Source organism: Balaenoptera acutorostrata, chromosome 2 (assembly GCF_949987535.1).
Source record: "Balaenoptera acutorostrata chromosome 2, mBalAcu1.1, whole genome shotgun sequence".
Taxonomy (NCBI): Eukaryota; Metazoa; Chordata; class Mammalia; order Artiodactyla; family Balaenopteridae; genus Balaenoptera; species Balaenoptera acutorostrata.
Genome location: NC_080065.1, coordinates 180,707,200 through 180,731,192, shown reverse-complemented (window position 1 = coordinate 180,731,192; position 23,993 = coordinate 180,707,200). Strand labels below are relative to the sequence as shown.

Sequence of the window (23,993 nt, the reverse complement as noted above, 5' to 3'; positions counted from 1 at the left end):
CTCCCTCTCAGCCATGACACCTTGTCCCTCCTTTCCCCACAGGCTCTGAGCCCAAGCCATGTGTCCAGCCCTTTGACTCTGGAGCTGCAGACTCAGCCACCAAGAGCAGCGGTGGACCCTGGAGGCCTGAGGACCCAGACTTCTCCGTCATGGAGGATGAGCAGGCATGTGTCTGACTGCTGAGACGGGCAGGAGCTGATGACGCCTGTGGCAGCAAGTACACTTTTTTAGCACCTGCAGGAACTTTGTGTGCATTATTTCAGGGAACTCTCATCAAAACATGGCAGAGTAGTTATTATCTCATTCTACAGATGAGGAAATGAATCCTTTCTGGAACAAGAAGAGGGAGGGTGGGATGAGTAGAGGGGAGGGTTGATGGATGGATGGAAGGAAGGAAGGATTGACAAAAGAGATGGATGGATGGGTGGATGGATGGATGGATGAAAGAATGGAGGGAAGGGAGGGAGGGAGGAGGGAAGGGTGGCTAGATGGGTGCATGGGTGAGTAGAACAATCAATGAAAAAGGAAGAAAAAGCTCCCATGGGGACCTCTGAGCTAGAACAGCCCTGCAGAGTGGTCCTAAATCAGGCTGAGATGGCCAAGCCATTACGTCCCCACATCAATCAGTCGTGGCCTGTGGACTGCCCAGGAAGGGATGTGACTTCCCAGAAGGAAACTGACAGCCAACAGCCATCTGCTGGCAGCCCACCCCCGGCATCTGGGGCAGCACATCCTCACTGAAGAGGGGGTCTGGGTGGCATTTTATAACACCCACCACACTAAGGAAGGAGGGTCCATTACAGTCAAACCATATGTAGGAAATTCTGTGTATCTGCCCCTGTCATTTTATAGAAGAGCATACTGGGGTCCAAGCAGGGAAAGAATTGGCCTAGGTGTCAGGGAGAATCCAGGGTAAATGAAGACAGGACCAGGACTCAAGTTTAGTTCTGGATCCTTCCAGGGCTCTGGACCTCTTGGAATAGGAACCCTGGGCTGCAGGCGATCGGGCAGATAGGATGGCAATGGAGGAAGCGTGTACCTGGAGAAGCAGGGAGCCCTGGGTATATACAGGGAGGCTCTATCCCACCACCACCAAATAAGCCCCGCCACCGACATCCGTGTCCTTATCTAGTTGGTCACCAGAGCTGGAAGCAGCAGAAGGCAACATCCTTGCCCTTCCCTCCCCAAGCCCTGTGAACACTACACCTGTACAACCCTCAATTCTGTCCATGTCTCTCCTTCCTTCTCCACTGCCCTGGTGGAGGCCACTGTAATTGCTCACCCAGGTGATTTGCACAGGTATCTTCACTGCTGCAACAGCCCTGCCCCTGTCCAAGCCTATCTGGGCTCTGCATCTTGCATAATCTTTCTGAAGGCAAATCACAGCCCCCTGGCCTCCACACCACCATTGTTTGGAACTTAAGAGATTAAATCCTTCCTTGGCCTACCAGGCCTGCTGATCCAACCCCATTCCCTCCCCCACACACACCCCTCCAGCCATAAGGAAATCTTGCCAGTTTTGGGGGGAAGCACCATGAGCTCTCAAGCCAGCAGGCTTCTGAACATCCTGTTCTCTTAATGCCTGGAATGCCCTCACCCAGAGCCTCTACCTAGCTAACTCCTACACATTCCTCAGGGCTTCCCTCACTGTCACTTCCTCCAGGAAGCCCTCCCTGATTTCTTCCTTCCTTCCTTCTTTCTTTCTTTCCTTCCTTCCTTCCTTTCTTTCTTCCCTTCTTCTTCCTTTCTTTCCTTCTTTCTGTCTTTTTAAAAAACATTCAGTAGGACTTTTCATTGAAAAAGATATATATACTGGTAAGATGTAAATTATTTTAAAATATATGCAACTTGACCTATATAGCCAGCTCAAGAAATCATTTACATGTCACATAGACACTATTTTATGTGGTTGGAAGTAGGGTTTGGGGGTTTTATTTTGTTACAGAAACTGTCTAAAGATGGTCTAACCTGTCCTAATTGAGTTGTCCTTAGTAGATTTTGCACACCAGTGATTACCCCAGGGTTTGTCCTTTTTAAAAAAAGGAATTTTCTATATGATCTGGCTTAGAATAAATCTTATTTTCAAACTTAAAAAAAAATTAAATTTAAGTTTAAAATAATAATAACAAAAAAGGAATTTTCTAAGTAGAACTCCAAACCAGAATTTCTGTCTCTTCAAACAGGGCCAGCTGGCCCCCCTTCAGTTCTTCTCCAGCCCATTTTCTAGAACATTCGCTCATCCTTGATTATAATCGCTGGATTTAGTCATCAGTCTACTCCAATTAGGTCCATCTGGCAGGGTCATCAATTCGCCCAGAGGAAGGGCCCTGACTCCTGAAGTATAAAAACAACAACCATGGTTTCAACAACCAATATCTGTTTCCATTGATCGAGGGCTTGCAATGTGTAAGCATCATCTCATTTTACCTGCCCAGCAATCCTACAAGAAGGCAGCATCATGCCCATTTTAGAGATGAGAAGACTGAGGCCCAGAGAGGGTTAGAAACTTGCCTGAGGTCACACTGAGCTAATAAAAGACACGCGAGGGATGCAAACCTTGACTAAGGCCTTTCTATCGTTCCAACCATCCGAAAACTGTCTGTCCCTATTATTTATTTGCTCTTTTGTTTGAAATCAATTCCTTTTTTACACGATGAAATGGAACCAGAGAAATGATATGCTTGAAGTTGCTTTGGTGTGCTATTTTTTCTTAATATACAAGGAGATAAATAACTATTTACATTTTTTAAAAACATTGATCCACGTACTATCTCAATCTGCACGCAGCAAGCCCTTTGGTAGAGTGGGAATTCCTGGGACATCTCGTCTCTGGGTCTGCCATTGAGGGGCGATCCATCCCTCAAGGTTCCCCAGGGTTCCAGGGAGCAGGAGGCTGGATTTCCTGTATCCTCTCTGGGGCATCAGGGCCAGCATACAAATGTTTAAGGAGATGACTGGGAAGGCCCTCAGTGGGCCAGCTCCCATTTCTGACCCAGGAAATGTTGGAGGAAAGATACAAGTTCCCCAGCAAAGGACAAAGCCCCCTCCCTCCCCCTTCATCGCTGGTACCTGCCACAGCTGCCCACCATCCCCTTCCACCCAAAGCTCTGGCAGGGTTCCCACTTCTGCCTCCTGTGAAGGACGCCAGATGTAGGAGAGGGAGTGGAGACGGCCCGGCCCAGGCCAAGAGGCTGTCCTGATGTATTTATATTTACAGGAGGATGAAAACCAGAGATGCAAGGAAACTTTTGGGGCCGTGGCAGAGGAGACAGGAGTTGGCAGAGGTTACCGAGGCACCAGGGATGGGATTGGAGTGATCTCGGGAAGGTTGCCGCTAAAGTCATAGGAGCACCAGGGGAACCTGGACCAGCCAGGGCCAGAGGTGTGGGGTTTTTGGACGGAGACTGAAGAAGAGGGACCCTGGTATATGAAAGATACAGGGAGGAAGCAGCAGGCAGAGAAGGAACAGCCAGGGAGGTGGGGGGAAGCAAGATAGATCAGTGGGTGCAGGCACTTCCCTGGCAGTGCAGTGGTTAAGACTCTGCACTTCCATTGCAGGGGGCGTGGGTTCGATCCCTGGTCGCGGAACTAAGATCCCACATGCCACTCAGTGCAGCCCCCCTCCCCCCAAAAAAAAGATCAGTGGGTGCAAAGGAAAGATTCAAGACCATGGAAAACAGTATGGCCGGGGCTCGAAAAGCCAATCAGAGAATTGCCGTACGATCCAGCAACCCCACTTCTGCAGATCTACCCAAAAGAGGTGAAAGCAGGGACTCAGACAGACGTTGTACAGCCATATTCATAGCAGCATAATCCACAAGAACCAAAAGGTAGAAGCAACCCAAATGTCCATCAAAGACTGAATGGCTAAACAAAATGTAGTTTTGTTTATATCCATACAATATGGTCCATCCATACAATGGAATGTTAGCCTCTAAAAGGAAGGAAGTCCTGACCCATGCTAAAATACGAATGAACTTGAAAACATTATGCTAAGTGAAATAAACTAGACACCAGAGGACAAATATTGTATGATTCCACTTATACGAGGTCCCTAGAATAGGCAAATTCAATAAGACACAGTAGAGTCGAGGTGACCAGGGGCTCAAGGAGGTGAGAATGGGGAGTTACTGTTTAACGGGTACAAACCTTCTTTGGAGGAAGATGAAAAAAAGTTCTGGAGATGGACGGTGGTGACGATTGCACAATAGTGTAAATGTACTTAATGCCACTGAGTTGTACACTTAAAAATGGTTAAAATGGTGAATTCTATGTTATGTATACTTTACTACGATTTTAAAAAAGAAGGAAGGTGTCAAAACTGTAGAAAGCTCCAAGTGGCGGAGGTGAGAGAAAAAGCCAGATCCTGCATAGCTCTTCCACCCTCATTCCACAGCAGGTGTGGACACTGCCACCTGAGTCCTGCCAGCCAAGATCCGCAGCCGACCAAGAGAGTGGCTCTTGGCTGGCAGGTGTTCTCCACTTTCAGTTGGCTGCTTCTCTGAAAATTCCCCACACCAAGTGTTAGCAGGGACCTTCCTGTTCCCCCTCCCCTAGTAAAGACTGGCCATGACCGGCCAAATGGTCCAGGGATAAATAGGGTTGCAACATTGAGCAGATAAAATTAAAGGATGCGCAGTTAGACTTGAATGTCAAATATTGTAATGTTTGGAATCTACTTACACTAGAAAAAAAATTCGTTGTTTATATGAAATTGGAATTTCACTGGGCGTCCTGTATTTTATCTGTCAGTCCTATCCTGGGGGCCTCTTATAGAGCTCATGAAGGGGGCCAGGTCTGCTCAGTGGGCCCTTCAGGCCACCAATTGGGACAGTCCATCAAGGGCTGCCTGAGCTCACATAGATGTCTGGGGTCACATCTCAGGGTTGGTTTTGCATGGAGCGCTGGTAGAGGACTCCCCACCTACCCACAAAGCCCTGTCTGAGGACAGTGTTAACAAAAGCCTGGAAAAGGACAGTCCCTGTCCTGCAGATCCTGACAGCCCAAAGGAGGGACACCTTATTTAGACTGGAGGAGTCAGGAAGGCAGCCTGGAGGGCATGCCCAAGCTGGGTTTTGACGGGTGAATAGGAGTTCACCAGGCTGCCCCTGGGTGGCTTGGGAGAAGAGGTTCTCCAAGGGGAGGAAAAAGCAGGTGCTCTGGCTGGGGGGGAAAAAAATGACAAATAGAATGACTAGGAGGGAGAGAGAGGAAAAAGAAGAGTAACAAGGGTAAGAAAGAGGATAGAGCTTTGGATCCAGACAGATCTGAGTTTGGCTCTGTCTCTGCGGTTTACTGACTGTGTGGCCCAGGACTGTGTGGTCCTTTCTCCTCCCTGAGCCTGTCTCCTGATCTGGAAAGTGGGACAACAACGCCCCCTGGTGGAGCTGCGGTGGCATTAGGGCTAACACCCGTGTAGTTCTGGGTGCAGATTGGTTGCTGCTTTGGTGGATGTGGCAATCGTCGTCCACCCCTGTGTATCTTCCGTGTCTAACAGCGCCTGGCACATCGATGCCTCATGGGTGGGTTGCAACGTGAGGCTGCAGAGGGGCCAGAAGCGGGAGGTAGCCGACCCTGGAGCCCTTTGCACTGTGCTCACGAGCTCAGGCTTCTGCTGTCCGGGAGCGGAAGTTATTGCAGGGGATTTAGGACTGCAGAGGTTCCAGGCTACCCTCTGGTAGGACGGAGCAGGGCCGGAAATAGGGGGAGGCAAGCGAGGTGCGGGGTCCGAAACTGTCATGTCTTAACATTTTGGTAATTTGCTCATCATGGAACTCTTTGCACTGCATTGAGTTCTTTTTTTTAATATTGTATTAAAGTATGATTTTCTTGATTCCTGAGTTTTGGGGCACCCCCTACAATTTTCTGTCCGAGGTGAGTGCCTCACTTGCCTCACCCTAGGCCTGGGAGGGAGACTTAGGGTACAGGAGACCCATGAGTAGACACCCTAAGCAGCCCCAGGAAAAGACTAGGAGCCCCTTGGGACTTCCCTGGTGGTCCAGTGGTTAAGACTCCGCGCTTCCACTGCAGGGGGTGCGGGTCCGATCCCTGGTGGGGGAATGAAGATAGCACATGCCACACAGTGCGGCCAAAAAAACAAAAAAAGACTAGGAGCCCTGACACTGCCTGAAATTCCACCAGTAGCAGTAGCACCGAGGATAATTGACCTCCGTGCAGTGTTTTTACAAATTGCGTTCACAGGCATGATCTTACGTGAGGCTTAAAACAAGCTGGGTGAGCCGACAGGACAGAGGTTATTTTGTCTGTTTCATAAGCCCATCAGACAGAAATTCAGTAAGGGAGGTGGAATCAGGTCTGCCAGCCCAGATTTCTGGCCCCTTTTGGGGGGATAAAACCTTGAAAGCCTGGGTTAGACATTGCACTGAGGGTACCACCCCCATTCTACCCCCCCTGCCACTAGATGGGCGCTGAACCCAGGTTGGACGGGAGGGGGATGGGCAGGGTCTGGGAGTTGGGGGCCTCTGCTGCCCTCGGTCAATGCCTTTTCCCCATCCATCTCCAGGAGGATGGAATTCCAGGGCTGCTCGGCGATGGCGAGAGCTCGGAGGACTTCAGCCTGGACTTGGGGGACCTTCAGGGCAGTGAGTATATCCAGGACCTGGGCCTTGAGGTCCCTTCACAAAACCAGTCTAGGGGGGCCAGGGGCAGTGGGCCCCCTAGCGAAGAAGTCGGAGAAGACTCGCCCTTCTCCAGCCTGGCAGGGTCCCAGGGCCTGCCTCGAAGACGCAGCTGGGAGAGGTCGCGGAGCTGCTCTGAGACCTGGCAGAGGTCAGTCGTCCTCACCCCCCACCCCCAGCTAACGCCTTCCGGGACACACCCCCAGGGCGGCCAGGCCACGCTGCCCCCTTGCCTCTCTGTCATCTAGCTCAAGGGCCACCAGAGGTGTCTGCATTGTCAGAAGGCAGCCCCAAAGGCCCTCTCCGGAGATGCAGGCCTGCACACAGAGCCCACGTGCGCACACGAATCCGTGTGCATGGGTAAGCACGCACACGCTGAAGGAGCGTGCACCAGCCCAGACTGGAACTGCGTGAACCCGGCCGGCAGGCTCGGACCTACATGTGCACACCCGCCCGTGCACCCTGGGCGTACACGCCCACGCTCAACGCGCAGGCGTGCACCCTCCCCCTGCTCAAACCCAGAGACGCATAAACATGTCACTTGCACATGCGTGCACAAAGCCACAGATGCACTTGTGATCAAAACACAGATGCATGCTCAGTGCCACCCACAAACCACAGTGGCAGCCCCAAACGGTAGAGAGGGGTGCTTTAGCTGCCCTCTCCACCCCTCACAGGTCCCCCCAGATAGAAATCCAGTCTGTGTAAAATAAACAGTGTGAGGGAGGACTTCCCTGGTGGTCCAGTGGTTAAGACTCCGAGCTTCCAATCCAGGGGCATGGGTTTGAGCCCTGGTCAGGGAACTAAGTTAATACCACATGCTACTGGGCCAAAAAAAAAAAAGGTAAAAAAACCCAAAAAACAAAAAACAGTGGGCCTGCGATGGAAATGGAACTTCAGCATCAAATCCCCCAGCCAGACTCCCCACCCACCTCTCTGGTACTGGGAGAGCTGGACCCCTCTCTGTGCCCTGCCCCCCCAGAGGGCTACCCACAGGTTCCCTCCAGGCCCCCATGCCTCACATGCTGGAGCTGGGGCAGCAACCAGGTGGAAGAGACCCGACTCCCTCCCTTCCTCCACCAGGCTCAGCCTCGAAGCCTCAGCTGCAAATGAGGGGCCCTGTCTCCCTCGGACACTGGCCAGCCTTGCTCTGAACCTGCCAGGAGAGGGTCTGCAGGCCTGGACCCAAGGGTGTCTGTCTGGGGGCAGAACCCCCCCAGAGGCACCAAACAAGGTGGGTGCAAGCTGAAGCCACCCCAGATAATAACACACCTGTGGGCCCAGGCACTGTCTCTGCAGGTGCCAAGGAGTGCCTTGCCCATAGCTGGAGGGACTGCTTTATCATGGCAGGTACAGCCCATGACTGGGGAGTCGCTGGGTCCTGAGATTGCAGCCCAGACCTGAAGGTCCTTTGCTGGGCTGGGCTCCTTGGCCATAAGTGCACCCCTGGGCTGGGGAGCAGGGGCATGTCTCCGCATCTTTGCAGCTGGAAGGAGGCCCTGCCTGCGACTGGAGTTTGGAAGCAGGGAGGGCTCGTCTGAGGTCTGAGATTTTAGCCCAAACCTGGGGAATGCATGCTCGGAGCTGTTGCCTCGGCCTGGGGCATCTTTGCCCATGACCATGACCTGGGGGGAAATTACTGGCCATGGCTGGAATTTGTGGCTCAGAATTCCAGAGCTCCAGCCCACAGCTGGGGTCTGTCCTTGGCAGGACTGCAGCTCATGGCTGGGGAGGGTATGGCCCCAGTCCTCAGCTGCTATGGAGTTCCAACTCTGTGCTCATGCCGCACGGCTGGGGGCAGCCCCTGTCTGCAGCTGAAGGCTGGGGACCCTCGACCCGGGGAGCCTGCCTGCAGCCTGGGCTGTCTCCAGGCTTAGCGAGATGCTTATTCCCTGCAGGAATGTGACAGCCCCGAAAAAAGAGTGAGGTCACGGTCGGTTCCCGTGTCCTTCGATGAGATCAGCTCCCTGGAAATCTTTCCGGCTTTGGAAGTGCCCGCTCCAGCGGTTCAAGGTAGCCCAGCCTGGGGGTTTCCTTCATTGAAACCAAGTGGAGTAGGGGGTTTCTGCTGGAGGGTCCCCTGGATGGGGCTGGTGGAGGGGGCTTAGGGTCCCCGGGACAGGAAATGGGCAGAATGCTGGGGGAGGGGTGGGGTGGTTCCTGCATCATCTGCCCTTCCCCCACCCCTACGCCCCCCCCACCCCCGCCAGGGATCCTCCAAGGTGGACACAACACTGCAATGACCCGCAGGGCTCCCTCTTCTCCCTCTGACTCTGTCTCTTTCTTTATCTCCTTTGTCTCTGAATCTCTATCTGAAGAGCTTGTGTCCCTCTGGTGTCAGACAGACCTACAGGCCAAACCGGAATCTACCACTTTCTAGCAAGTCTCTAAGCCTCCTCAGCTTTCTCGCTGAGAATGGGACGATTAGTGTATCTCCTTAGGGTCGCTTGGAGGGTTCACTGACCGCATATGTGTAAACGTTTAGCCAGTCGTTAAGCACTCATGACACGCTGGGGACACTTCCATCCCTGGCTCTCTGCCCTCTTTTCACCTCTCCTCCCCTGAGAGTGGCAAACCACATCTGGACAGTCTCCATTTCTGCAGGGGTGGGTTCAGGGGGCACCATGCCGGGCTGGTCCTGCCCCAGGGCCCCCTTCACGCCTGTGCCTCTTGGGTTGGGGGCTGATTCCAGGCCTGGATCCACCGGTGCTCGAGTGCATGGAAAAGGACCACGTGGAGCCAGATCATGTGTGAGTGTCCGCCCCTGGGTCAGGGAGGGACCCCCTGGACAGCCAAGGAGTCCAGGCTTGGGGAGGAGGGATGAAGGGTGTAGCATCACTGGCTGTAAGTGACCGGCCACTGTCCCACTATAATAATCTCGATCTTCTCTACCACACCATCCTTCTCCCAGGAGAGGGACCCAGGCCCCTCAGAAAGGTTCTCGACAGCATGGGGAAGGGCTGGGGCTCCAGTTTAGGGGCTGCATCAGGACCCGGGAGCGGGTCGGGCAATCACAGCTCGCCTTGGGGAATGTCTGTTATGTGGGGCGACTGTGGGCTGTTTTTATCTGCCATGGCAGGCTGATTGTCCAGCAGGTGCTTCAAGAACTCCGACAGTACCATGGGTAAGTGGAAAGGGGGCTAGGTGTGAGGCAACAGGTATGTGAGGACAGATGCGGAGGACAGGTGTAGGGGGAAAGTGTAGGGGGACAGGTGTGAAGACAAGGAGAAATGGGAGGAAAACGGTGACAGGGGAGGTGGGAGGAGGCACAGGTGAGCCCACATGTGGAGGGATGGTGGGATCTCAGACATGGCACGGGGGGCACACCTATCCACAGGAGCCCAGAGGGAGAGGGGCACGAGAGGGGGCATCTGCGGGAGGAAGGAAGGGCTGCTGTGTCTGTCCCCTCTGATCCTGCAGGGCCCGGCAGAGGGCTCGCTTGTCCATCAGCCCCGGAGGAGCCCACTCAAACCTCACCTGGTTTGAGTTCCTGTCCGAGTGAGTACGCAGAGCTGTTGGCGGGCCTCCACTGGATTCCCACAAGAGGTTACTGGGGGCCCTGAGCTGGGGGCAGGAGCTGGGGCCCCCATCCTCTCACTGGAACCGCCAGGGCAACGGTAGGGGTGGTAGGGGGGCTCCTCATATGTCCTGGGAGGGCAGAGGAAGACTTCTTGGAGGAGGTGACAGCTTGAGCTGGGTTCCGATGGAAGAGTAGGAGTTCAGCAATACGAAGAAATGAGGATGGGGAAAAGAAATCGGTGCCTTCCTCAGGAACAGTGTCAGGGTGGGGCTGGGAGGAGGGGAGGGAGGGGGAGTCAGCAGAGGCCAGATCACACCTGGGAGGCAAAGGAGCACAGCTCTGTCAGGGGTACAGACTGCAGGTACGGAATCTCCCTCCAGGGACTAGATTCTGCAGGGGCTGGGTTTCTTTGTCAATGACTTAATACATATTTATTAAGTGAGGGTGTGCTAGTCATCCAGGAGAGGCACGATCTGGGGCTGGAGCATTGGATGGGAAGAGGGAAGCCGGGTTTGACAGATATCCCACAGGAAGAATGGGCAGGATTTTAGGCTGATGAGATAGGAAGGGGGCATGAATCAGAGGGAGGAGGCTGAGATGGACACGGCCCATCAAGGGACCTCAAGTTTGAGACCATGTCACCTTCCCCTCTGCAAACCTGGTCCCCATGGTTCCTGAAATTTGCAAACCTCTGTAAATGTTTGTTCAGTGAATGAGTGAGTGAGAGAAGGAGGGAGAGAGTTAGGGACCACAGCAGGGGTGAAACAGGATGAAGGGGCCTCAGGGAGACAGATTCCAGGTGGATCCCAGAGGCGACCTGCAGGACTGGCTCAGAAGGGCCTTCTGGGTCTGCTGCGCCCTCCTCACCAAATTTTCTGCCCCTCAGGAGCGAGGACAGAGCGGGGAAGATGGAGAGAAGTGACAGGAGTGCCAGGGTGAAGCGCAGACTTAGTTCCCTCCGATGCCGAGTCACCAGGCAGAAGGAGAAGGTCAGGGGGCCGGGCCGGGGGTAGGGGGGGAAATCCCCCTCTGCCTTCTGCAGCTTGTCAGGGTGCCCCTGGCTCCAGATCTCTCTGACTCGAGGCGAGACCGGATGCACAGAGCATTCTAAGGCCCACCTCTGTCCCCAACAGGGGAAGAGCCCAGTGCTTCTGAAAGACAAAGGTCAGGATGCTCGAGAGCGGAAAGAATGTGTCAACGGGCACCAGCTGGCTCAAGGAACCTTCTCTGGCCACTCCAGCTGCCCGCTGTGTGGCAAACCTTTTCTGAGCTCTGGTAAGTCTGGTGGCCCAGCCCATCCCCCTGGATGGCAGCCACTTTCTCTCCTTCACTTCCCCTAAATCGCTCTCACGGCCTCCTTCGCTCTTTGCATCCTCGTCCTATTTCACCCTTTCTGAGCTTGGACCAACCCTGGCTTCCTGGATGTCACCAGGGATCCATCCCTAAGAGCAGGGACCATTTGATTAGCTCGCCCCCCCCCCCCCGCCGCCACCAAATTCCCTTTAAGTCTCAGCTTTCGTCGTTGCAAAAATCCTTTGGCAAAATCCAGACTCGGGCAGTATATTAGTTAGCTAGGGCTGCGTAACAAAGTAACACCATCTGGTTGGCTTAAACCACAGAAATGTATTGTCTCACAGTTCTGAAGAAGCTCGACATCAAGGTGTCAGCAGGGCCAGGCTCCCTCTGAAGGTGCTAGGGAAGGGTCCACCCCAGGTGTCTCTCCTGGCTTCTGGAAGTCCGGTGGCTTGTGCCAGCAGAACTATAATCTTCACATGGCATTGTCCCTGTATGCCTGTCTACGTCTGAAATTCCCCTTTTCCTAAGGACGCCAGTCACATTGTATTAGGGGCAGATCTTACCGTAGTATGACCTCATTGAACTAAATAAATTGGCAATGACCCTATTTCCAAATAAGGCCACCTTCTGATGTACTGAGGGGGTTAGGACTGTAACATATGAATTGGGGTCGGTGGCGGGGGGGAGGCACGATCAGCCCATAACAGGCAATTTCCTGCCTCCCGGGGCTGTCTGGGGGGTAATGGTGTCTGCTCAGGAAAAAGTACTGGGTTCCAGAGGCCTTGGAGGGAGATGACTCTGGCCTTTTCTGAGATTTAGCATATCACCTTTTTGAAAATAAATCGGGCTTTGTAAGGGAGAGAGAGGAGGCACCGGCAACTGCATGTTAGTTGCAAATTCAGGCTAGTGCAGGGTTCCTCAGCCTTGGCCCTATTGCTATTTGAGGCCTAGTTATTCTTTGTTGGGGGAAGGGGGAGCTGTTTTGTGCATTGGAGGATATTGAGCACCATCCCTGGTCTCCACCTACTAGATACCTATTACCCCCCATCCCATGAGTCATGACAACCAAAAATGTCTCTAGATGTGGCCAAATGTCCCCTGGGGGCTAGGATTGCCCCGGTGAGAATCACTGGGGAGTGCAATAGAGAACTGGCCCCAGGATGGGCTGTGCGTGAGAGCTGTCCCTCCACCTGCAGGGCAGGTGCCTCCCTGTGACCTGAGCCGCAGGTTTTGCATTTCTTCCTTGCCTGGCCCCACACGTGGGCGTCTTCCTTCTTCCTGAGTCCTCCCTCTTTCCGGAGCACTGTTTTTGCTGGTGGTGGGACTGTTGGCCGGCCGCTCTTGTCAGGGGTCTCCCCTTCGGAGCTTTCTCTGCATTGAAAGATTTCCAACCCGCTTTCTGACACATGAGCTGTTTTCAGCGGAGGCCACCTGGGCTTTGCAAAGTCTTCAGCATCTTAAAGTCCTTTTAAGCAGCAGGTGACTTCCTGTTTCTGCTGACTTCCTAATCTCTTCTTCTGGGGGTCGGGGGTGGGGTGAGGTCTGCTGGATACAGGGACTTCCCTGGAGGGCCAGGATCAAGCCCCACGGAGCTGTATCTCAGGCATCAAATTCAAGGGGCAAGTGGGAGATTAGCAGGAGGAAGAATGAGGTCAAAGATCCGGGACTGGGCCGTGGACAGTACAGAAATGCATCCACACTATAATGGCAGGGTTGAGTATTTCACAGCATGCTCGCAAAGCTGAAAATATTTACCTTACGGCTCTTTATAGCCAAAGTTTGCCGATCCCCGAGCTAGCTTTCCCAGCAGCAAGGAAGACCCAGGGAAGTGACTTACAGTAGCCAACAGATCAATGAACCCCTTACACATCTGACCTTGAAGATGAGGTTTCCAACAGGGACTAATTTCCTGAAGGTCACTTTACAATCACAGAAGACTTTGTACAAATAGTTAGAGAGTAACATTACTATACTGAGCAGATACAATATCCCAAACACCAAGTCCTTTAAACAGATTTCCTCATTAAGCTTCACAACTCTGTAAGATAGGCACTAGTATTCCCCCTTTCTACAGATGAGGAATCTGAGGCCCAGAGGAGTTAAGTTCTTGCCAAATGTCACACAGCAGGGTCTGAACTCAGAGCCTGAGCCCCTGATCACCAATCCACTGCCACATGACGCCATTTAATTTTTTTTTAACATTTTTTTTTTTGATGTGGACCATTTTTAAAGTCTTTATTGAATTTGTTACAAGATTGCTTCTGTTTTACGTTTTGGTTTTTTGGCCACGAGCCATGTGGGATCTTAGCTCCCTGACCAGGGATCAAACCCACACCCTCTGCAATGGAAGAGGAAGTCTTAACCACTGGAGCGCCAGAGAAGTCCCTATTTTTTGCTTAATAAAATTAACTTTTAATTCTTTTAGTTGTACCAAAGGCAAAATTTTATAGTTTAAAAGAAAATTAAATTACAGATACATGAAAACCAAAAGTTTAACATACCAAGGACACTCTGTTGTTTGACGTGCTTAATGTCAATATTTGGGGCAATTTTTAAGGTTTTCCCACCAAAAAACGGCATTAATAATACCTCTGTACAATAATATTTAGAATAATAGGAAGATGAAAACACTTTCATACCATATTTTTGCCAACTGTTCTAAAGACAGCAAACACGTGCTCAGTTGGTTTTCCTTCGCTTTGAAATAAGCTACCGGTAATCCTAAACCAGGCAAAAATGTATTGTTCCTGGATGGAATACAAGCGGTCATCCTTGCAAAAATGTTTTGCAATGAGTCCTTGGCTTCTATGAAAGCCCTAAAATAGTAAACGAGAGACTAGAGTTTATTTTCAGATTCTGTGACTGGCTTCCAATAATCTTTTATCAGTAGACTTACAGGCAAAATACCAGGTACTAAGGATCAGATTCCATTCTTTGGTATAAGCATGAAACTGTTGTGGATTGCTGCCCATGGGTAGCATAAACCAACGAATTACCACGCGTAGAATGCAATGCAAGGCAGGCAGGAGGGATAACAATGTTTTGTTTGTTACTTAAAAAAGACCAGACCTGGGACTTGTAAGCGGAATCTTTTGCTGCATTTTGGCATTATACCCTAACTTAGAGTATACAACTATCTATCTGAGGACTCTCTTAACCCTCCAGCGGGCGGCAGATCCCTTTTCTCCCTGAAACTTTTCATTTTATTTTTTAACTTTTTTTCTTTTTCTTTTTTTTTTTTTTTTTGGCTGCCCTGGGTCTTCATTGCTGCATGCGGGGTTTCTCTAGTTGCAGTGAGCAGGGCCTACTCTTCGTTGCGGTGCATGGGCTTCATTGCGTGGCTTCTCTTGTTGCAGAGCACGGGCTGTAGAGAGCGTGGGCTTCCGTAGTTGTGGCTCGTGGGCTCTAGAGCGCAGGCTCAGTAGTTGTGGCGCAAGGGCTTAGTTGCTCCGCGGCTTGTGGCATCTTCCCGGACCAGGGCTCGAACCCGTGTCCCCTGCATTGGCAGGCAGATTCTTAACCGCTGTGCCACCAGGGAAGTCCTTTAATTTTAGATTTACAGAAAAGTGCAGAGAGAGCCCCCTCACGTGGTTCACCTAGCTTCCCCTCATGTTAATATCTTATATGACCACAATATGTTTGTCACAACTTAGGAACCAACACTGGTACAGTACTATTAACCAAACTCCAGACTTTAGTCAGATTTCACCAGTTTTGTTTTGTTTTTTCCATTAGTGTTCTCCTTCTGTTTCAGGATCCAATTCAGATACTACATTATCTTCAATCACCCTGTCTTCCCAGTCTCTCTGGTCTTTGAGGGTTTCTCCGTCTCTTCTTATTGTTCATGACCTTGACAGTCTTGAGAAATATTACCCAGGTGTCTTGTACGATGTCCTTTAATCTGGGTTTGTCTGATGTTTTCTTATAATTAGAAAGGGGTTATGGGTTTGGGGAACCTTCCTGGCTCATCAGATCGGGGGGACGTGCTATTGACATGACATCCCTGAAGATGTTAACCTTTAACACCTGGTTAAGGTAACATCTGCCAGGTTACTATTTTCCCGTTTCCCTACTCTCTTCTTTGGAAGCGAGTCCCTCAATCCAGCCTACTCTCGGGATGGCAGGAGTCAAGTTCCGCCTCCTGGAAACATCATTTGACTTTCGGGACAACCCTTTGAGGTCAGGGAAGGTTGGAGTTCGTGTCACAGAAATGACGTGACTAGCGCTCAGCGTGACGCCTGGTACTTAACAGGCAATGGTAGCACCTACTGACATCATCATTATTTCTTGTGGTTGAGGAGGCGAAGCTAGCATCTAAATCACAGACCGTAACCCTGGGCTCTGACCACAGCCCCACACCTGTCTAAGGAAGCGTGTGAGGCCAGAACAGCTGTGTCTCGTTCCCAGCAGGCTGAGAGCAGGCACTGCCCAGGTATAACTCGTCACAAGCCTACCTCCCATCGCAGGTATTCAAAACCAGATGTTACTGACTTAAGGAAGCAGCCCCACAGTAAGTTAAACAGAACAGTGAATGAGTCACGCTCCAGGTAATTATGGAAGGTGCGTCTCCAGGGTAAAGCTGAGATGCTTTCCTAGAGACCAGCCCCGCTGATGGAACACCATTCCAGACAGTCCTGTTCCTGGCCTTGACCTCTGAGGTCCCTCCGTGGTCTGACCCTGCCTACCCCTCCACCCTTCTCTCCCACTACTCAGCCACTGGGATTGCCCAGCGCCGCCACCCTGAAGTCTTGTGGATGCCTGTGTCCCTCACCTGCGCCTTGCTCATTCAGTGCTGTTCCTGGAACTCCCTCTGCCACATAACTCTTACTCATTCTCTAAAACAAAGCGAAGGGCCACCTCCCCAGGAAGCCAGCATAAGGTGACTGTAAGTTCTGAGCGTCTTTGAGGCCAATTGCTGTCAGCCAAGGGCCATTTTATCCCCCTAAAGAACATTTGGCAATATCTGGAGACATTATTGGTTGTCAGGACAAGGAGTGCTATTTGCAACTAATGGGAAGAGACCAGGGATGTTGTTCAATATCCTCTGATGCACAGAAGCCCCTGACGACAGAGAATTATCCAGCCCCAATTGTCATTAGTACCAAGACTGAGAAATGCAGCTATAGACATATAGCTCCTTAGCTCTTAGCAGAGTCCCTGGCCCATGATAAGGACTCAATAAAATGCAGAAAATGGTTGGATGGATAAAAGGAAGACAAGAGATACCTCTCCTTCCTGACAGGCCCCTTGAAAAGGTTTTAGGGGAGAACTTTGTCAACCTGAAGGTTTCTATAACCAAGGGGGCTACAGAAATAAGGATCATGCCATTCTTCCTGCTTACAATCTTCAATGGCTCCCCATTGCCTTTGGGATAAAGTCCAAAAGTCATAGCAATTCAGAGAGTGAACACTTACAGATCCATCGAGACCTTGAAATACCTGTGTCTGGGCTTCTGACCTCAATTGGCGGGGGGGTATCTGATGGTCTCAACTGGGGTGGGGTTCTTGCACTTCTCGACCCTCCAACTCCCTGGACATGCTCCCTCTCTTGATCATGAAGCCTAAACTTGAAGTGAAGGCAGGTCGCTTGGGGATTTTGCCACCCAGTGTCTGAACTGAGAGATCTCAACCACAGATTGTGTGTGTTTTGAGGTGAGTTTGGTTTGGGGCGACCTTGACCTGGTTGAACAACTTGGGCCTTAGGTGAAAGGTGCTTGGCCCCTCTCCTGGTTCCTGCCCACCCCCTCCACTTATGGGGGACCTGGGTTAGACAAGAAGCCTCAGGACCTGGATGGCTGATGGCACCTGAGGGGTGCTGACACTTGGAGAGACATCTGGCATGGCTATAGGTGTCTAAAAACATCTGTGTGTGGGTGTCTGGCATGTGTTTCAGACTCTGAACACCTGTTTGGGGGTATCTGATAGCATCTGTGTTGGAGGGTGTCTGAAAGTGTCCATGTGGGGTCTCTGGTATGTTTCTGGGTGTCTGAAAGCCTGTATGGGGGTATCTGATGGCTCCTGGATGAAGGTGTCCGGTACTTCTGAGATATTTGGCATGTTTTTCAGATTTTGAATAGTTTGGGGGCATTTAACAGACCTACGTGGGTGTCTGACCTATTTGCGGGTGCCTGAAAGCGAGTATCTGATGGCATCTGCCTGGGTGTCTGGTATGTGTTTGGGGTATCTGGTGGTACCTATGTTGGGGTGTCTGGGACCACCTGAGAGATATATGACTCATTTTTCCAAGACCTGTAATCTTCATTTCCTGTAATCTATGCTGCCACTTCTTCACAGGAGACAGAGCTGTTCTCTCCATTTCTTGTACTCTCCCCTCTCAAACTTCTCGCCCCCCGACTCATCCCCCTTAGATGCCCCCAGGCTTCCACTGTACCCCAACTCCCGCCTCCAGACACCCCTAATTCCCCAAGTCGCCCCCCCAGCACTGCTATCTTCTCCCAGGAAACACCTCCCAGTCCCGCTAATCACCCAGGCCCCCGTTGACCCCACAAAACGCCCCCCAACCCCGCTGATCTCTCCTTAGGATCCCCTCTAAGCGCCCCCCAGTCCCACAGATACCCCAGCGCCCCACTGACCCCCTCCCAAAAAAAGCCCCCCACCCCACGGATTTCCCCTCAGGATCGCCCGTAGGCGCCCCCCTGCTCCACTAACCCGCCCCTCAAGGATCACTCTCACCCTCCTCGCAAATACTCTTCAGTCCCCTGGCCCCGGGTAAACCCGAGCGAACTACCCCTGCCTGAGACCCCACGTTCAGCTTCAACCCAAGTCCTTAGTTACCGGGACCCACCGATCCTCTCGGCCACGCCCCCTTCCGGGGCCACACCTTCTGGTCCGCCCTCGGGGGCGGAGCGGCGCGTGCGCACCTCGCCCGCGCGGCTTCCCGCTTCCGGCTCCGGGCTGAGGGCGGCAGTGGATCCCGGGAGGCCGGGCGGCAGAGGCGGCCGGGACGCTAACGAAGCTGCGGGCGGCGAGTGACCTGCGGGGGACCGAGGTGAGGCCGGCGGGGCGGGGCTGAGGAGAACGGGGCTCGGGCCCCTGGGAGGCGCCGTCGGGGCCCGGGGGCGGCCTCGGGCCCTGGAACCCCGGGGCTGCCTCGGCCTCGGGCCCGGCCCCCATGGGCTCGTCCAAACTGGCGGGCGGGTCCTGCGGTGCAGGCTGCCCCTTCCGTGCATGTGGGTTGTGTTTGGCGAATGCAGAGCGCAGACGATGCCCGCCGGTTCTGTCCGAGCCCCAGCGCTTGGGCGGTGCAACCTCCGTGGTTCAGCCGGGAAGGGACACGGGTTCCAGGTTCTGGAGCTCCCCGGGGCAGGACCTGGGATGTGGCGATAACCATAACAATACCCAGCACCGGGGGACTTGAAGCCTCCGAGCAGCACTTTTTCCGCGGAGCAGACGTCCTCCTGACAATTGATCTGATCGTTGGGGTAACAAAAACATACGAAGTGTGTGTGCTTTGGGTCTTCCTTAGTTCTCTCTCCAGTTTCTCTCTTTGGGAGAATTTAGATGGTGCGGTGCAGGAATGAGAGGCCCTTGGTCCTTGCACGGTTTGTTGTAGCTGTCTTCTCCTTGTCTTTTCTGCCTGGTGCTCTGTTGAGATCGAAGCGGTAGAAGAGATGGCTGGCCCAAGGGGTCAAAAGTGTTCGCGAAGTTTTACCACAGAAGAGAAGAACACAGTTTTTCCCCCTTTTGCCTCCGTTCTGGGAGAGTGGAACTCCAGCCAGGAGCGAGGAAGGGCGGGTCCCTTCTTGTTGACTAGAGAGAGTTCAGGACAGGTGAACAGCCCTATGGCCAAGGGCGACCTCAGGATGATTTTGCAGGTATCCGGGTGAATGAGTAATTCTGGAGCTGTACGGAGAAGTGTCCAGAGTGCAGGCTTGAGTGTCAGATCAGATCTGGGTTCTGGTGCCAGTTTCCACCACTAAGTCTCAGTCAGTCTCCCCACCTTTAAACCGGGAATAAGGATTGGTTGGAGGTTTGATGGGATCGTATGTGTAAGGTGCATGACACAGCGCCTAGCATATGGTGAATGCTCAATAAATGTTATGTACTCCGTGCATATGGCATGCCCCCAATCCTGTATTTTAATTTTAATTTTTTTTGAAGTACAGTTGATTTACAAAGTTGTGTTAGTTTCAAGTGTACAGCAAAGTGATTCAGTTATATATATTCTTTTTCAGATTCTTTTCCATTATAGGTTATTACAAGATATTGAGTATAGTTCCCTGTGCTATACAGTGGGTCCTTGTTGTTTACCTGCTTTATATATAAACAGGTAAACAACAGGTGTGTGTATGTTAATCCCAAATTCCTGGTTTATCCCTCCTCCCCCTTTCCACTTTGGTAACCGTAAGTTTGTTTCCTATGTCTGTGAGTCTATTTCTGTTTTGTAGATAAGTTCATTTGTATCATTTTTTTAGATTCCACATATAAGTGATATGTGATATTTGTCTTTCTCTTTTTTTTATAGATAAGATTTTTTTATGTTTATTTTATTTATTATCATTTATTTTTGGCTGTGTTGGGTCTTCGTTGCTGTGCACGGGCTTTCTCTAGTTGCAGTGAGCAGGGGCTACTCTTTGTTGCAGTGTGCAGGCTTCATTGTGGTGGCTTCTCTTGTTGCAGAGCATGGACTCTAGGCGCGCGGGCTCAGTAGTTGTGGCGCACGGGCTCAGTAGTTGTAGCGCACGGGCTAAGTTGCTCAGCAGCATGTGGGATCTTCCCGGACCAGGGCTCGAACCCGTGTCCCCTGCATTGGCAAGCGGATTCTTAACCACTGTGCCACCAGGGAAGCCCTGTCTTTCTCTTTCTGACTTACTTCGCTTAATATGATATTCTCTAGGTCCATCCATGTTGCTGCAAATGGCATTATTTCTTCCTTCCTTCCTTCCATCCATCCCAGGCCTGTATTTTTAAGTTGACATTCCAAGTAATAAAGAGTCTGGAAAGTTTGAGCATCTTGGTTGTTTGGACTGGGTCAGAGTTTTATGCTTTATCAATAGCTTGCTAGTTCTATGGGTCAAGCCCTTTTGAGTGGGAAAGAAAAAAAAAAGGTTGCTCTAAATCCAGTAAGAGCATACAGCCGGCGGGCATACTAAATTTAATTCTTGTAAATGTAACTTGTTTGGGGTTTGTATCACTTATGTCCCTTTTCAATGGCATACCTGAGGGAAAGGAGAAAGGGATTCTTTGATTCTTTTTTTTCTCTTTTTTCCTTCAGTCGACTTGAGAATGCCCCCACGTTGAAAGTTGTGGTGGCACGTACGTTGTTCCTGGCAGAAACTGTGGTATAATTTTCATTCTTGTCACACAGTAACGATTACAGCTGGCTGCAGGGCCTGTTGCCCATGTCACCAGTGCCCGGGACTAGGGCTGTGGTCACCAGCTGTGCCTCCCTGGGTGTTTACCTTCCACGTGTTTAGCATATTTCTGATCCTTGTGTCAAGGTCTCCTTCATTTTTCTTCACTCATCCTGGGTCCTGTTTCCATTTCCTCAAATTCCATCGATGACTTTTTAAACACTTTCATCTAAACATTTTCATCGCGGCTCTCTTAAGTCATTTTAAGCCCGGAGGTCTTTGTTACGTCCAGCCCAATCACTGTTTCTTTGTTATTTGTTAGTTAAACTTTACTTTTCCCCTGAAAGTGGCAAAGAGCTGCTCTGTTTTGAAAACCCTCTCTCCAGGTGCAAAGCAATTCCAGTCACAGCTCTGGAGCAGCCGGTAGGAATTTTTCTGGAGGAGGAATGTGGCTGACGGGGGAGGGGCAGAGTGATTAAAATAATGTCCTTGTGGAGGTCTCAGGGAAAGGACCCCTGCAGCTATGCTCATTTTTTGTGTGGTTAAAATTGCCTTGGGTGTAAACTAAATTCAACTGGCGTTTCTTTGCTTTTGTTCTTAGGTAGATTCATAGTTTCCACCGAGATTAAAGTAGCGTTTGGTTACGTTCAAAGTAGCAAATACACAGCTGATTTGCCATCGTATCTTGAAAAAAAAATATTCTAAAGGTTTAATTTAGAGTATATGCAGTTGACGCATTGTGGGTGGTTACATTTTATTTTATTTATTTATTTATTTTTTTAATGGCTGCGTTGGGTCTTCGTTGCTGCGCGCGAGCTTTCTCTAGTTGCGGCGAGCAGGGGCTACTCATTGCAGTGGCTTCTCGTGTTGCGGATCACGGGCTCTAGGCGCACCGGCTTCAGTAGTTGCAGCATGCAGCCTCAGTAGTTGCGCCGCATGGGCTCAGTAGTTGTGGCGCACGGTCCTAGTTGCTCCGCGGCATGTGAGATTTTCCCAGAGCAGGGATCAAACCCGTGTCCCCTGCATTGGCAGGTGGATTCTTAACCACTGTGCCACCAGGGAAACCCTTGACCTGTTTTAGACTTCAGACCTCCAGAACCGAAAGAGAATAGATTTGTGTTGTTCTCAGCCAGCGTTTGTGGTAGTTTGTTACAGAAGCAATAGGAAACTCGTACACCTGGTTTTCCTTCTCATTTGACTTGGGAGCCTCCTATGCACACCCCCGCGCCATCTCATTTCCCTTTCCGTCTGTCCTTCTACCACGGAAGCTTCTAACATTCCAGGCTTTTTAACATTCCCCAGCAAGCCGCTGTCACCACACCTTCGCTGACCTGCCCTGCAGCCCCTTCTCTGCACACATAGCCGTGAGCACCGTGAACAACACAGAGGTGGCAGCAGGGAGCTCAGGTCTGCTTCCGTGGTATTGGAGGTGCAACGAAAACTCTCTAATCCTCAGGTTCCTGTCTATCAAATTAGAAACATAATACCACTCCTTATTTCCTAGGGTTGTCATTGCGTGTGGAGTGCTCCTGCAGTGTTCCGGTGTGTTCGATCATTCATTCATTCATTCATTCAGCAGATTATTACCTGGCACCCTCTGTGAACCAGGTCCTAGGGTTACAACAGTGAACACAACTTTGCTTTTTTTTTAAAAAAAAAATAACTTCTTTCAAAACAAATATATATCTACATACATATATATATATATATATATATATATATATATATATATATATATATATATAGTTTTTTTTCTTAAACGAAGTATAACCACAGTGGTCTACTCCAGAAATCCGAGGCCCAATTATAAGTCCCATCTGGTAAATCAGTGCTTCTAAATTTGTCACCAGGTTCCCCCCCCACCCCCTCCCCGCTTATGATCAAGAAGCTAAAACCTTCCTTGTGTTTCTCCCTCTTCTAGAATATTCCCAGAGCTCTGATCAAAGGGGAAGGCCCCCAGCTTCCCCACCTGCTGTGCATATAATTGGGATATTATAATTCATATACCATAGCATTCACCCTTTTAAAGTGTATGAGTCAGTGGTTTTTAATATAGTCAGAGTTGTGCAACCATCACCACTAATTCCAGAACATTTTCATCACCCGAAAAGGAAATCTCCTACTCATTAGCAGTCACCCCCCATTTCCCTGTCCCCAGGCACAAATCTATTTCCTGTCTCTATGGATTTTGCCTGGACAACTGATCTCTAGTCAATAAGCAGAGGGAATTCTCTGGCGGTCCAGTGGTTAAGACTCCGTGCTTCCACTGCAAGGGGCGCAGGTTCCATCCCTGGTCAGGGAGCTAAGATCCCACATGCCGCAAGGCACGGCCAAAAGATAAACAAACAAACAAACAAACAAAAAGCAGAAATGGAGTTAGGGTGAAATCTGAAGGCCTTCTAGATGGTAAAACTAAACACTGTCCCCGGAGATTTTTAAAAACTGGGGTTGCTTTCCGTTGGTCTGGAAGGTTCACCTTGTAGATGGGCCTGGATATGGGGGCTTCTGGGACACTATTGTGTGTTTGGTTTTGACCACGATCATGATGAAAACTAACATTTTACACAGTGATGCCATAACCATGCGCACACGCGCAGACACACACACACACACACACACACACCCATGGGATCCAAAGTTTTACTCTGGTAGTTTCTATTCTATTTTATTATAAACTGTCTTCCCAACTCATGAATGGGCCTGGTCCTCAACTGGTCCTCAGTGTCAGAATGCCACCCTGGGGTCCCAGTGCACCAGATGTTAAAAAAATGTTTAGAAAAGGATGAAGCACTTGGTGACACAATAACGCTGACTTTTGAGGAACTGTATTAGTTTCCTAGGGTTACTGTAACAAATGACTACAAAATGGGTGGTTTAAAATGACAGAAATATATTCTTTCATAGTTCTGGAGGCCAGAAGTCTGAAATCAAGGTGTCTGCAGGGCCATTCTTCTTCAAAAGGCTTTAGGGAAGGATCCTTCCTTTTGATGGACTCTTTCAGCTTCTAGAGGTGGCCAGAGGTGATCTTTGGCTTTGGCCATCATTTTTTTAATTTTAATTGAAATACAGTTGATTTACAATGTTGTATTAATTTCTACTGTACAGGAAAGTGATTCAGTTATACATATATATATTCTTTTTCATATTCTTTTCCATTATGGTTTATCATAGGATATTGAATATAGTTCCCTGTGCTCTACAGTAGGACCTTGTTGTTTATCCATCC

General features: G+C 50.6%; 2 protein-coding genes across 3 annotated transcripts in view; both read left to right on the top strand.

The window, feature by feature from the left end:
- The window catches only part of LOC130707228 (rho guanine nucleotide exchange factor 18-like), a 54,449-nt gene that overhangs the window by 16,523 nt on the left and 13,933 nt on the right, over window positions 1-23,993 (top strand). The window contains exons 2-10 of the mRNA XM_057540465.1: window positions 43-164; window positions 6,524-6,789; window positions 7,722-7,872; window positions 8,537-8,651; window positions 9,331-9,388; window positions 9,718-9,762; window positions 10,059-10,136; window positions 11,045-11,147; window positions 11,292-11,433. Coding sequence (XP_057396448.1) covers window positions 43-164; window positions 6,524-6,789; window positions 7,722-7,872; window positions 8,537-8,651; window positions 9,331-9,388; window positions 9,718-9,762; window positions 10,059-10,136; window positions 11,045-11,147; window positions 11,292-11,433 — 1,080 coding nt within the window. The remainder of the gene's footprint in view (window positions 1-42; window positions 165-6,523; window positions 6,790-7,721; window positions 7,873-8,536; window positions 8,652-9,330; window positions 9,389-9,717; window positions 9,763-10,058; window positions 10,137-11,044; window positions 11,148-11,291; window positions 11,434-23,993) is intronic.
- Window positions 18,335-23,993, top strand: part of ARHGEF18 (Rho/Rac guanine nucleotide exchange factor 18) — a 61,030-nt gene continuing 55,371 nt past the window's right edge. For both annotated transcript variants that reach the window (XM_057540491.1, XM_057540490.1), the window contains exon 1: window positions 18,335-18,462. The gene's annotated coding sequence lies outside the window, so the exon portion shown is untranslated. The remainder of the gene's footprint in view (window positions 18,463-23,993) is intronic.